The sequence below is a fragment of the Mauremys reevesii genome, linkage group 25 (assembly GCF_016161935.1).
Source record: "Mauremys reevesii isolate NIE-2019 linkage group 25, ASM1616193v1, whole genome shotgun sequence".
Taxonomy (NCBI): Eukaryota; Metazoa; Chordata; order Testudines; family Geoemydidae; genus Mauremys; species Mauremys reevesii.
The window spans coordinates 10,517,622-10,531,573 of NC_052647.1; the positions used below are offsets into that span (position 1 = coordinate 10,517,622).

Sequence of the window (13,952 nt, forward strand, 5' to 3'; positions counted from 1 at the left end):
GTCTTATATATTGTTCCCGTTTCCCAGTGCTGCACATGGCTATTTTATAACTGCTGGGGCAGCTCCAATTGCCTTAGCACATGTAGGTGGGCTGGGACTTTTTGCCACAGTCATGGGACCTGCAATGGTGTGGTGGAGAAGGGTCATTGCAGGTGGCTTAATCCAGAAATACCCCCCTGGCTGTTAAAGATTTTTTGAGCAAGGATGGCTCAGCTGTCTTGATATGGGCACATCTCCAACTCTTGGTCCAATTTCTATTTCATAAAAGGAACAGTACAGGCCAGATTGTCAAGAGTTGGGTGTTGAGCACTTTGAAAAAAAAAATCTGGAGCTGTATGAACCTTTGCTTTCTTGTAACCAATTTGCCAGGGATCAAGGGCTCAACGCACCTGCCTCGGCTAGGATTGAATTTGGCTCCAGCTGTTCAGCAAGCTGGACACAGCTGGCAGAGAGACTACAGTACAATTCTGGTATTGAACAGATTGGTTCTAGTGCAGGGATGGAGTGTGCACTGAAAACCCAACCACCAGCACGTCACTAGAGCTAGGGCAGCTATTCTGCGTAGGTTCTTATACCACCCCATCACTGCCGTAACTTGAGCCTAACACCTTGGTAAAAAAGTCAGGCCCGAGGGCCAGAAGTTTCAAGAGAATTCAGCATCCACCATCGGGTCCAGATCACGAGAAGAGCTCAGGGCATCAGGTGTTGACATCTCTCGAAAATCTGTCTCCAATTGTGGGGTACAAGCACTTGAAAAATCTGGCCCTGGAAAAATATTCCCCGAAGGGAGTCAAGTTGGGCACCCAGAGCTCCCCTGACAGCATCTCATATACACAACCTGAGGGACACATTTCCAGACCTTCTGCCCTGATGACTGTGGGAGCATTATGGTGAGTTATTGAACATCTCAGCCACTCTGCACCTGCTCAGACTTCACCACTCACTCCCAAGACCTCCAATCTGAGAGGTCACAACAATCTTCCCGAGTCAAGAAAGTTACCTTTGAACGAAGGGATGTGAAATTTGAACACAGCCTATTGCTGATCATTTTCTTCTGTTTTGCAATGGCCAGGAAAACCAGCCACCAAATGTTAATCTAGGGCCTGTTTTACACAGTTCAGCATCTCGGATTCTATCCAGCAGCAGGCTGCAGGGTACGTAAACAGCTAACCACCACAAACAGAAAAAGCAAGATACCGTATATTTTAAAATTTATTCATGTAAGTAACAGAAGGGATACGAGATCAGCTGGATTCAACTATGGGCTACTGTGAAAGAGAAATTTGGTAACAGGAATGCTAAATGTGTCCTCTGTGGGTCTTACAGCTGGGGAAACCGAGGCACGGAGAGTTGCCTGCAGTGGGTCCGTGGCAGAGCCAGGAATTTAACCGCATTCTGAGCCCCAGCCCTGTGCAGTGGACAGCATTGCTTCACCTTGGTAACAACGTTTAGCTCAGTAACTACATTGTGCAGATGCCTGTTGGACATGTCCCATGACCTGGCCGGGCGTGAAGATTCAAGTTTTATGGCTTCAACACAGCTTTGTAAAGAGAAGAGAGTTCTCCCAGCATGCAACAGTGCATCCATTCAGATAATTCTGAGAAGCAAGTTAGCTGAACTTGGACATCCAGTGGAAGGAGAGATGAACCACTGATGAGTGAGACTGCATTCCCACCCCGTTGATACAGGCAGCCTTTCCCACACAGGTCCTGAATTTGCACTCAAGGAGAAAGCAAGCAAGCCAGCTCCATGCATCAAGCAGCCAATCCAACATCACAAACCCACTGACTTTTGTTCCATGACAATCCACTTCACAGAAGTTTTGCTAATTTCACCCCTCCCATATCCCCAAAATACAAATGCAATGCTGGCAAAGACGGTCCGTTACTGGGCCTGTCTCCTGGATCCTTTACTGCAAACAGGGCGGAAGACCTTCTCCCAGATTCTTGAGTTTGAAAACCAACTAGCTGATCTGGGAGCGAATCATATTGCAAAGTAAGAAAGAATCAAGGAGTCAGCCTGAAGAGCTGCATTCAGATTCTGTATCACAGCAGCAGCCTCTGGCTTGTGACTTTTTTATCTTGAGAAAGAAAAATCAAAAATCTTTTTATACAAAACAATCATTCTTCCGCCGTAGTGAATTTAAGGCTGTTGTGAAGGTGATTTAGGCCTCCTCCATGTTGGATTTATTTGCCAACGGTGAAAGACTGAAGTCCGGTGATTGCTCTGCCAAGGATGAGAGCGTGGATATCATGCGTGCCTGTGGAGCGAAGAGAAATGGGAGCAATGATCTCACTGGGAAGGGTAATATGCCATATCATGTCCACACTAGTGGTTGTACTCATGTAACTATATTGGTAAATGAAAGTCACCCCCCACCCCGACAAACACCATTATCTGGGGGTAAAACCTGTGTATAGACCAGGCGTAAATCATCAGATGTTAGAGGATGAGCATGATCCAAGATTAGCCATCAAACAGTGGCAGGGCTTGCTTCCCCCGGAAGGTGAAGAAAGGCTATATTAGCGATGAGCGAAGCAAATCACTAAAATGCAGCCACCTCTAGGGTGGAACATGGCAGCTGTTTCAGCAGCATATAGCAATGGCGAACAAGAAAGGAGGGCAGGAAGTGAAGATCATCATATCCAGTTGGAGCTGTAAGTCCCAACGTGACACAGGGACATTGGATTGGAGGGGAGGGGAGAATGCCTCCTACTGAGGCCTGCCCTGCTCCCTGAAGCACAGCACCCCCTAGCACCCTGCTTTCTATCCCTTACCTCCATGGTCCCGAAGGAGCTGGGAAATCCCAGGAACCTTCACGGCATTTGATACAAAGGTGTACGGGGAGATTTACCTTCATAGGTGTTCACGGCCTCCAGGTTCATGACATGCCGGATGACGTGGTATTCGTCGGCGATGCCGTTGCCCCCCAGCATGTCCCGGGCCTGGCGGGCAATATCCAGTGCTTTGCCGCAGGAGTTCCGCTTCAGCATGGAGATCATCTCAGGGGCAGCCCTGCAACCACAGGAGCGATCAAGGGCACTGGGGTGGAAGGACGAGCTCCCTGGTGGAGCCAGGGTTTGTGCCACGCTGGCACCAGGCTGAGGGAGACCTGGCAGCTTGGTCAAAGGGGAACGGCCTGTTTTTCTCCAACCACGTGGTCTGGATCAGAACCAACGCTCCTAGAGGGGAATAGGGCCCCTCTCCCCACCTGCATGAGCCAGGCAGTCCCCCAACTGCCCCTTAGAAGGAAGAGGCCCTGTACGTCCCACATACAAAATGGGAAATGACTGCCCAGGAAGGAGCACTGTGGAAAGGGAGTCGAGGATCATAGTGGATCACAAGCTAAATATGAGTCAACAGTGTCATGCTGTTGCCAAAAAAAGCAAACATCATTCTGGGATGGATTAGCAGGAGTGTTGTGAGCAAGACACAAGAAGTGATTCTTCCGCTCTATTCCGCGCTGATTAGGCCTCAACTGGACTATTGTGTCCAGTTCTGGGCGCCACATTTCAGGAAAGATGTGGACAAATTGGAGAAAGTCCAGAGAAGAGCAACAAAAAATGATGACGGCTCTAGAAAACATGAGCTATGAGGGAAGATTGAAAAAACTGGGTTTGTTTAGTCTGGAGAAGAGAAGACAGAGGGGACACGATAACAGTTTTCAAGTACATAAAAGGTTGATACGAGGAGGAGGGGCAAAAATTGTTCTTCTTAACCTCTGAGGCTAGGACAAGAAGCAACGGGCTTAAATTGCAGCAAGGGCGGTTTAGGTTGGACATTAGAAAAAAAAAACTTCCTGGCAGGGTGGTTAAGCACTGGAATAAATTGCCTGGGGAGGTTGTGGAATCTCCATCATTGGAGATTTTTAAGGGCAGGTTGGACAACCACCTGTCAGGGATGGTCTAGATAACACCTAGTCCTGCCATGAGTGCCGGGGACTGGACTAGACGACCTCTCGAGGTCCCTTCCCGTTTTATGATTCTATGTCATTCCACAACGCCTCATGCCACCAGTCCCCCCGAGCCTGGGGCTGGATCAAAGCTGGTGTACCCTGGAAGGGTAAGACCCTGGATCCATTCTCCACCCGAGCCAGCCAAACCCCTTCTAGCTTTGCAGTCTAACCCACAGAATCACTTTTTAGTTTAGAAAGGCAGGTACATACTTGTCTTCATCCTTTAGCCTCCCCAGCTGCAGGCAAGCTTGTAAGCCAATGGTGATCTCGGTGAGCATATCAGCCAGCTTCTTCTGGACCAGCTGGTTCCTAGCCAGCGGCACCCCAAACTGGATCCTAGCGGAGGACAACTTAGGTAGGAAACCGCGGAGCAAAAATCACTTAAAACTCCTGGGGCAGATCCACCTCTGGTGACTGCCTTCAATTGGGATGGAGCATTCTACTAGGTCGATTAGGTAGCGCCTAAAAGCCCCATCCAAAATCCCCATTGTGCTGGGCACTGCCTAGACAGAGCGAGAGAGAGAGGCCCTGTCCTGACAAGCTCACATGGTGGGAGGGGAAACCAGGGCCCAGGGAGGGGAAGGGATTTGGGACACCTGGGTTCTGTCCCTGATTCTGCCCAAGTCACAGTTCAGTGCCTTATGCACTACACCATCCGTGCTTCTCATTTGACCTGACCTCTGCCCAGCGAAGCAGATTCCATCGGACGCTCTACAACTGAAAGTTCTTCCGAGAGCTAGAACACTTCATATATACTGCATGTAATCGGCTGGTGGCACAACTGGACAGGACAGAGCTAGGGAGCCCCATGAAAGCCCTTCACTGCTGGATTCCACTGTGTTCTCCCACAGCTGACTGCTTGCATTCACCCCAGTGGGTTAGGGAAGGGGGCTGGGAGTCAGGACTCCTGGGTCCCATTCTCAGCTCTGCTACTGATCCACTGTGCGACCTTGGTCAGGTCACTTCATCTCTCTCGCTCAGTTTTCCCTCCTGGCAAAGACTCTCCCATGAATGCAGTGAGGTCTAAATCAGTGCCTTTAAAAAGAGGCAGGCAGGGATCCCCCAAACCTACATGGGGCTTCCCCCCCCCAGGCACAAAGAGTTCTCCCCCTCCTGCATGCAGTCATTACCTGTCCAAGGCATACTGCCTGGCTGTCTCCAAGCAGAATTCAGCAGCTCCGAGCGCTCCCCAGGCAATGCCATACCTGGCGTTGTTCAGACAGCCAAACGGACCCTGGCAGGACACGAGAAAGAGCCTTGATCATTAACCCCCAGGCAGCGTTGCCAAGGAAGAGCACATGACCTCTGCTCCCGCCAGCCCCGTGTTAATAGGCAACAGTTTACTGGCTTCCGCGCCATTGTCTGTCTCTGCCCAGAAGGATCTGGGGACCACATTTCTAAGCACAAGCCCATCGGCACCCATCAAAACTGACCTGTGAAAGCCGCAGGAATGGCTGATCTCTCCAGCGGAAGCTCCCTGTACAGTGGGGGCTGTTATACAGCAATCGCTCCCCCCCTGCTGAAATGCAGTTGTCTCTGGGCTGCAGAACAGCAGCTACTTATCCAAGGGTCACTTGGTGCTGTGCTGAAATGCAGCTGCTTCTGGGGTGGGGGCGGGGCACAGCAGCTGTTTCCATCAACCACACAGCAACCATGCCCGAGACAGGAAGCGAAGAAGAATCCGGCAGTCGATTGCTTCCTATGGTTTGGGAAGCTGAGGGTCCGGCAATGGCAGCTGGATTAACACCCCTTGTTTTAAAGGCCGTTCCCTTGCAGCATAGTGCCCCCTAGCACCGCACTGGAGTCAGCATTGGCTCTATGGGGAAAGCGCCCCCTGCTGGCCCCCCTCCCCACAGCCGCTGGAGTCTCTCCTCCAGGCCGTGTCCCCAGCCAGCCCTGCTTAGGCTGTGAGATCATGGGGAACCGAAGAATCGGCTGGGGGAGAGGAGGTTGGACTTACTGCGAGCCCGGAGACATGCGGCAGCAGGTTCTCCTCCGGCACCTCCACGTCCTCCATCAGGATCATGCCGGTGGTGGAGGCCCGCAGGGAGAACTTGCCCTCGATCTTGGGGGTCGACAGGCCCTTCAGCCCCCTCTCCAGGAGGAAGCCCCGGATCCTCCCGTCCTCACACACAGCCCACACCACGCAGAGATCCGCCAGGGGGGAGTTGGTGATCCTGGGAGGAGATGTGAGACCCAGCTCATCTCAGAGACTCCCAGAGCTCCCCCCACAAAGGAAGCAGGACGAGCCACAGAGGGGAGATGTGAAACACCCAGAAACTCAATAGCAGAGCCAGGGATGGAACCCAGGAGTCCTGGCTCCCAACCCCCCTGCTCCAACCACTGGACTCCACTTCTCTCCCAGAGCTGGGGATAGAAGCCAGGAGTCCTGGCTCCCAGCCCCTCTCCCTGGAGAGGCCCAGGATTGGCTGAGCCATGGGGAGCAACAGGGCAGGGCTGAGATCATCGGGGTGCAGCGCTTGGGGGCGGGGGGGCCCACAGAGGATCTGGTGTCAGGGCAGGGGGGCAGTGAGACCACGGGCCTGGAGCTGCTGAGAGCCGTGGGCAGGGCTAGCGGCCGGGCTGCCGGGCCTGGCTCTGGCTCTGGCTCTGGCTCACCAGGTCTTGGAGCCGCTGAGCGTGTAGGTCTTGCTGGCCGGGTGGTAGCGAGCCCTGGTCTCCATGCCCCCGGGGTCGCTGCCGTGGTTGGGCTCCGTCAGCCCGAAGCAGCCCAGCAGCTCCCCTGTGGCTGAGACAGCGAAGCCAGTGGGCTTGGGTGGAAGCCGCGGCCCCTCTGCCCCGACCCTAACCCAGGTCCTGCCCCCCCCGTCCTGCCCCCCTCTCCTCAATTCCCACCGCCCCACTCCTACTCCCCCCCTTCCCCCCAGGTCCTGCCCCCCCCGTCCTGCCCCCCTCTCCTCAATTCCCACCGCCACCCCACTCCTACCCCCTTCCCCAGGTCCTGCCCCCCCCGTCCTGCCCCCCTCTCCTCAATTCCCACCGCCACCCCACTCCTACCCCCCCCAGGTCCTGCCCCCCTCCCCTCAATTCCCACCACCACCCCACTCCTACTCCCCCTTCCCCCAGGTCCTGCACCCCAGTCCTGCCCCCTCCCCTCAATTCCCACCACCACCCCACTCCTACTCCCCCCCTTCCCCCCAGGTCCTGCCCCCCCCCTCCTGCCCCCCTCTCCTCAATTCCCACCGCCACCCCACTCCTACTCCCCCAGTCCTGCCCCTCTCCTCAATTCCCACCATCACCCCACTCCTACTCCCCCTTCCCCCAGTCCTGCCCCCTCTCCTCAATTCCCACCGCCACCCCACTCCTACCCCCTTCCCCAGGTCCTGCACCCCAGTCCTGCCCCCTCCCTCAATTCCCACCACCACCCCACTCCCCCTTCCCCAGGTCCTGCACCCCAGTCCTGCCCCTCTCCTCAATTCCCACCATCACCCCACTCCTACTCCCCCTTCCCCCAGGTCCTGCACCCCAGTCCTGCCCCCTCTCCTCAATTCCCACCGCCACCCCACTCCTACCCCCAGTCCTGCCCCTCTCCTCAATTCCCACCATCACCCCACTCCTACCCCCTTCCCCCAGGTCCTGCACCCCAGTCCTGCCCCCTCTCCCCACCACCACCACTCCTACTCCCCCTTCCCCCAGGTCCTGCCCCCCATCCTGCCCCCTCTCCTCAATTCCCACCGCCACCCCACTCCTACCCCCTTCCCCCAGGTCCTGCCCCCCAGTCCTGCCCCCTCCCCTCAATTCCCACCGCCACCCCACTCCTACTCCCCCAGTCCTGCCCCTCTCCCCTCAATTCCCACCATCACCCCTCTTTCCCCCAGGTCCTGCCCCCTCCCTCAATTCCCACCACCACCCCACTCCTACTCCCCCCTTCCCCCCAGTCCTGCCCCCCTCTCCTCAATTCCCACCGCCACCCCACTCCTACTCCCCCCAGTCCTGCCCCTCTCCCCTCAATTCCCACCATCACCCCTCTTTCCCCCCAGGTCCTGCCCCCTCCCCTCAATTCCCACCACCACCCCACTCCTACTCCCCTTCCCCAGTCCTGCCCCCTCTCCTCAATTCCCACCGCCACCCCACTCCTACTCCCCTTCCCCCAGGTCCTGCACCCCCAGTCCTGCCCCCTCCCCTCAATTCCCACCACCACCCCACTCCTACTCCCTTCCCCCAGGTCCTGCACCCCTCCTCCAATTCTCCCCCCCCCAGGTCCTGCACCTCCACCAATTCCCATCTGCATCCCATCCCAGGTCCTGCACTGACCCCTCCCTCCACCAATTCCCACCTGTCTTGCCTCCCTCCCTCCAGGTTCCTGCACCACCTTCCCCCAATCAGTTCCCACCCCACCTCTCATCCCAGCCCCGGACAACCTGCCCCAGCTCCTGCACTGCCCCTCATCCACCAGACACTGCCCCACCCCATCTACTGCCCCCAACCACTTCCTCCTAGGTTCCCCCCAGTTCCCAAGCCCCTACTCACCTGAACACCCTCCCCCTGGTTCTCGCACTGCCCACCCCACTGAAGGCCTCTCTCCCTCCCCCAGTTCTCACATTCTGCCCCCAATACCCTCCCCATGGCTCCTGCCCCACGCCCGAGGAGATACCCAGTCCCACAGTTGTCACCCCTCCCCCAATGGCTCTCACATCACCCGGCCCCAACACCTGCCCTGTTCCCGACTTCCGCATCCTCCCTCCCCCGACAGTCTCATGGCTCCTTCGCCCCCAGTGCCCCCGCCAGTCCCCTGTCACCCCACTCCCTGGATGCCCGCCCCAGACCTTCCCCACCTCTGTGCTCCGAGGACCCACCCCCCTGGGTGCCCACCCCTCTCCCAGCAGCCCGCCTCAGAGGCAAGTCCTTCCCCGTCCCGCCAACCCCCGCTCCTTCCAGGTAACCCCAGCAGAGAGCATTGTGGGAAAGAACCATCCCAGCATCCTCTCTGCTCTGCCAGCTGGCCGGACAGTAGGGGACCGGCTACAGGGGACGTCTACCAGCTCTGGAGCCAGCAGGCTCCCCGGTGGATCCACGCTCCTGCTCCTAGCCAGTGAGAGCCCCCACCTGCGCCTCTCGCTCACCCAGACGGGGCAGGTATTTCTGCTTCTGCTGCTCCGTGCCGTAGGCGTTGATGGGGTGCATCACCAGGGACGACTGGACGCTCAGGACCGAACGGTAGCTGCTGTCCACTCGCTCGATCTCCCGAGCCAGCAGCCCGTAGGCCACGTAGGTGGTTCCGGCACAGCCGTAACCTGAGATGGGCGCAGAACGTGGACAGGACACACAGCCGCAGCAGCACCGGTCCGAACCCCGCCCTGGGTCAGTCAAGGCTGGACCCCCCTCCCCGCCTGAGGACAGCTGGGGAACGGCTCCCCTCAGCACCTGCTACCCCGTGTGCCAAGGGCTGACGGGGGCCACTCTGCAGGGCTGAGACACGCCAGTAGGGGGCGCTGTGTGTGCTGGGGACAGTCCATGGGCACCTGCTGCCTTCCCAAATGGAGCCACAGGGGCTGCATGGCCGGGCACAAAGCCACAGGGTTAGAGATGCCACAGCAGCCGCTGGAGAATCGGCCCCCAGGAACTGGGGGGCCCAGTTCAGCCCAGCCACGCGGTCCCTTCCTGCCACGCAGGCTGGTGCAAAAGGGCCTCGGGACTGGTGGAGCCCCTCCCCCTCACAGGGCATTGCACCCCCCTCAGCCACAGGGGGCATCCCAGGTGGGGCAGAGGTGGGTGTGGCCAGGGCAGGAGGGGGCGTGACGGGGGCGAACGTGAAGGCAAGGAGGGGACGTGGCCACTGCACAGTCCCAGGTGAGCACAGGTCAGCTCAGCTCTCGGGACTGTCCTTGGGGGAGCCAGCAAGCGACAGGAGAGCTCTCAGGGGCTTCCCCCCCCACCGTGCCCACCATCCCTCTGCCCCGTGTCAGCTGGCGAGATCCCTCCCTCCGTGAGACCCACTGTCCTCAAAGGGGGATCCACTCCACGTCCCAGCCAACCCCTCCTGGGTCCAGCTCACCTTTGATGGTGGAGCCCAGCACTCCCAGCTCCCCCAGCTCCGACACGATGTCCCGGTGAAAGACTGGGAAGAGAAGACACAGACGTGTGTCTGTCAGTGCAGAGTCCCTGTCCTCTGCCCCCCGGCCGCTCAGGACCCGGAGCTCCAGCTGTGCAGCTCACTTGGCTCTCCCCGACAGCAACAGCAACCCACAATCCCTGCAGCGCAGCCCCACCAGGGGGTTAATCTGCAGTTCCCTCCCCCAAATGCAGGGCCCTGAAGGAGGCTACAGGCAGGTTCCGATCTCTGTGAGCCTTGGGTAAATCTGGAGCCACTCCCTGACGACCACGGGGCCGGATTCTGATCTCAGATCCCCTGGGGCCACTGAATTTAAAAGAGTGGAACAGTAGGAAGAACAGCGGGCGGCATCTGGGTCTGTAAATCACCCCCAAGCAGCTCTGGTTTGCATGCAGCCATGGCACGGTGCCCTGGCACGTGGATCTCTGGGACGCGCGGGTCCGGGCACCGCTGCCGCAGACTGGACTCAATCAGACGGCTCCCGGTGCTAGCGACTGCAGTCAGCAGCTAAACCCCAAAGAGCGACCGGAGGCTCCGGGGGCAGAGGCACGGGTTTGTGGAACGGTCACGGGTTCTATCCCCGGCGCCGGCTTCAGGCACCTTCATTCCGGTTGGCCATGACAATCCGTGGCATCAGCTTCTCCTGGCAGTAGGTGCGGAAGGAATCCCGGATCATGAGCTCCTCCTGGGTTAGCTGCCTCTCCAGCTGCAGGGGATCTCGCCAGTCGAACTGGGCTCCCGGGGCTGGAGAAAGACAGTGAGAGCTGGGCACACACCTAACAGCTTCCGCGCCAACCCCTACCCCTGTCCACACAGGGAAGGGGGAAATGACAAGCCAGGCACCTCATCTCCTCAACCCAACCTCCCTCGCTCTGGAGGCAGATCACAAAGGGGAACATTATTCCCCAAAGTAAAGCCTGACGGGTATTGGCTGTGGGGCGGGGGAGCCCAGGGCTGGAATAGCAGGGTGGCGGGTCCGAGTTGAGAGGCATCAACAGTTGGGCATGGGATGGAAGCCATTCATTAAAGCCAACTCCTGCCCAGCCTTTACTGGAATCAAATTAGTAATTAATAATACCCCTAGTTCAAGCCAATGCTTTAAACTCCTGATTTACAGGCACTGGGAACCCCTTATTTAAAAAAAAAAAAAAACAACCCCATAGCGCTGCCTTCTGGTTGTTTCACTGTCTGCCACCGATGGATTCGTTCTCGTCAGTTTCGGCGGCTGTCCCAGGGTAGAAAAGTCCTTTCCAATAGGAGCTGGGGGGGGGGGGGGGGATGACAGTTACATTTAAGGGGCTTCTCTCGGGCCTTCGTTTCTTTTTCTGGAAAAGCAGACAAGAAGCCGGGCAGGTGGGTTATTTTATCCCTGCTCTGCTGAGGACGCAAAGCAGGAATCACTGCCTCAAATCTCTACCCTGTGCCATGCGGGGAGGGAGCCCCTTCTGGGCATCCCATTACCCGTGCCAGCTTCTTAGCTCTGCCGAGCTAAAGAGCCAGGGGTGTGGAGGTGGGGCTGCGACAGACTCAGATCCTCCACGGATGGGGGACTTGTCACACCAGTGGGTCCATGGTGGTGGGGGCCCTTACTTCCCGCCCCCATCCCACCCCCTTTTAAAAATATCAACATTTAGGGGGTCTGGCTCGGGGGTGCTGGGAGAGGCTGCTCCCACCCCTACTCACCTTTCTGTGCCGCTATGGTGCCCTGGGGCCGGATGGCGCCTACCCCCGCCACGCGGCAGCTGCTGCATCTCAGCAACCTGGTCACGGCGAGTCTCAGAGCCATCTGGGTTTGCTTCTAGTCGGGAAGGGAAACGGGAGAGGGGCTGCTTAGGGGTGACAGCCAGACACACCGATAAATCACTGTCATGATGCAGGGTGCAGACGGGTCCCGCTGATCTTGTAAGCCTGTTCCCAGAGGTGTCACCTGAACGTTGTAACGTGGTGCTGTCTACACGACAAGGCGGGACGGTGTTTTAATCACACCGAGGCACCTGTGTTGCAGCCGGGTCCCTCCCATGGGTTCTGTTGTGTGGACGGGACCCACAGCACCACTTGCTGCTATGCTAAGGGGCAGGAATGGCCCAGACACACAATCCACACTGGATCTCTGAGCCAAGCCCCACCTCTGGGTGGGGAGTGGTTGGGAGGGGGGCTGGAAGCCAGGACTCCTGGGTTCTAATCTTGGCTCTGACTCTCCTCCCAGCGCAGTTCCCCACGGATTCGGGGTGGGGGCTCTGCTAATGGACCCAGATCAGAACCGGGGTATTAACCCCCTGGCTGCCAGCCCCCAGCCCCTTTGCTTTAGCTGCCGGGAAGGGCCAGGCATCGCCCAGCTGCGGGAACCTGGGGGAGGGGAAGCCGGACCGAGCCCAAGGCACCACGGAGGCCTCAGCAAATGGGACCCGGGAGCTGAGCTAAGCAACCCCCCCGGAGAGCCCCCCCCGGGCTGCCCCTGCCAGCTGCACCCAGGGTGGGGGCGGGGGCTGCCCCTCCCCCCAGCTGCCCTGATCAGAGAGACCGGAGCCCCCCAGCACAGAGCGACTCACCTGGGGGGGAACTGACCAGGGGGCAACCGGGGAGCCCTTTGGGTGACGTCACCAGGAAGGGGCGGGGCGACATCTTGAGTGTGGCGGAAGAGAGCGAGATTAACCCCTTGGTGTCCCTCAGGCTCAGCTGGGGAGGGGGAGGGGTGCACGTCACGTGCGGTTACTGCGCTGCGTGCACATATGGCCTGTAACGGACCGCCCCACGCGAGCCCGCACGTGCTGCGCTGGACACTCCGGTGCATGCGGCCTGCAGCCCCTGCGTGGCGCCACTTCTCCTTGCAGCGACGCGTGGGTGAAGCATCTGCATGCCCAGAAAATTCAAACCGCCCCAGGCGCCCGCCGGCAGCGTTGGTCTGCAAAAACCGCATGCATGCACCCTCCCCTGCAGCATTTGCATCCACCCAGGGGAGACATCAGGCATGCAACAGGCGCACGCCTGGGGTAACGGCCTGCTTGCAAAGGCCGCGTGCCACAGTAAGATGCACACACACTACATTTGTTTGCAACATCTGCACCGCGTGCAGCATCTCCGGGCAGCCAACTGCTCCTGCAACAGCTGGATCCTGCTGCTGCTTCTCTGCCTGGAGCTGGGCGGCCCCGGTGGTGGAGACATTTGGGGGTTAAAAAAATCAGTGAGAGAAACGATCAAAGGGGAGAGGGAGGGAGCGGCACCCGCCTTTCACTGGGGGGGGGGCGTGGCTGATTGATCCATCCGTGATTGGCCACCGAGAGGAGGCGTGCGAAGGAACTTGAGCAACGGGAAAGATGATACAGACACGTGGGGGGGGGGCAGGACACGTGGTGCAGAATCAGCTCCGCCCCCGCTTCCAGCGTGGGCCGCCCACAGATAAAGTGTATTGGGGGGATCAAGAGTAAATGTCCCTCCAAGCTCTGCCCCCCCCGAGCAGGTGGGGGCTGTGGTTGGCTGGAGATGCGGACCCCCCCCGACCCTGCTGTCAGGGCGGGTTGAGGCAGCTTCGGAAATGGGACCCCAGGCTCAGGGGATCTCTGACACCCCAAACCAGCCGGTCCCTTCCAGCCAGAGCCCCCCCCCCGCCGCAGATTCTAGCCCGGAGCATCTGAACCACTGGGACCCTGCGTCCAACGCGGGGGGGGTATTGATGCTTCTAACCCTCGCCCCCTCCCCAGGCTCTGAAAGCCCCCCCATCCTACAGGGAGAGCGGGGGGGGCACAGACACACACACACACGTGGCCTGGACAACGTCCCCCCAGCTCTGCCAGGGCCCCTCACTCCCGACCCGCAGCCCCTGCTAGCCCAGCCCTGGGCTCCCCCGCAGCTCTGCCGGTGCCCCTCACTCCCGACCCGCAGCCCCTGCTAGCCCAGCCCTGGGCTCCCCCGCAGCTCTGCCGGTGC

At 58.8% G+C, this 13,952-nt stretch overlaps 1 protein-coding gene across 1 annotated transcript; it reads right to left on the minus strand.

Annotated features, from left to right (window-relative positions):
• Positions 1–1,194: 1,194 nt before the first annotated feature.
• Positions 1,195–10,872, minus strand: GCDH (glutaryl-CoA dehydrogenase; the record flags this gene model as incomplete). Its single annotated transcript, XM_039514705.1, has 9 exons — positions 1,195–2,260; positions 2,855–3,015; positions 4,166–4,291; positions 5,086–5,189; positions 5,916–6,132; positions 6,575–6,704; positions 9,040–9,210; positions 9,972–10,034; positions 10,629–10,872. Coding segments are annotated over 9 exons (1,290 nt in total), but the record flags the coding sequence as incomplete, so codon positions are not given.
• Positions 10,873–13,952: the final 3,080 nt, after the last annotated feature.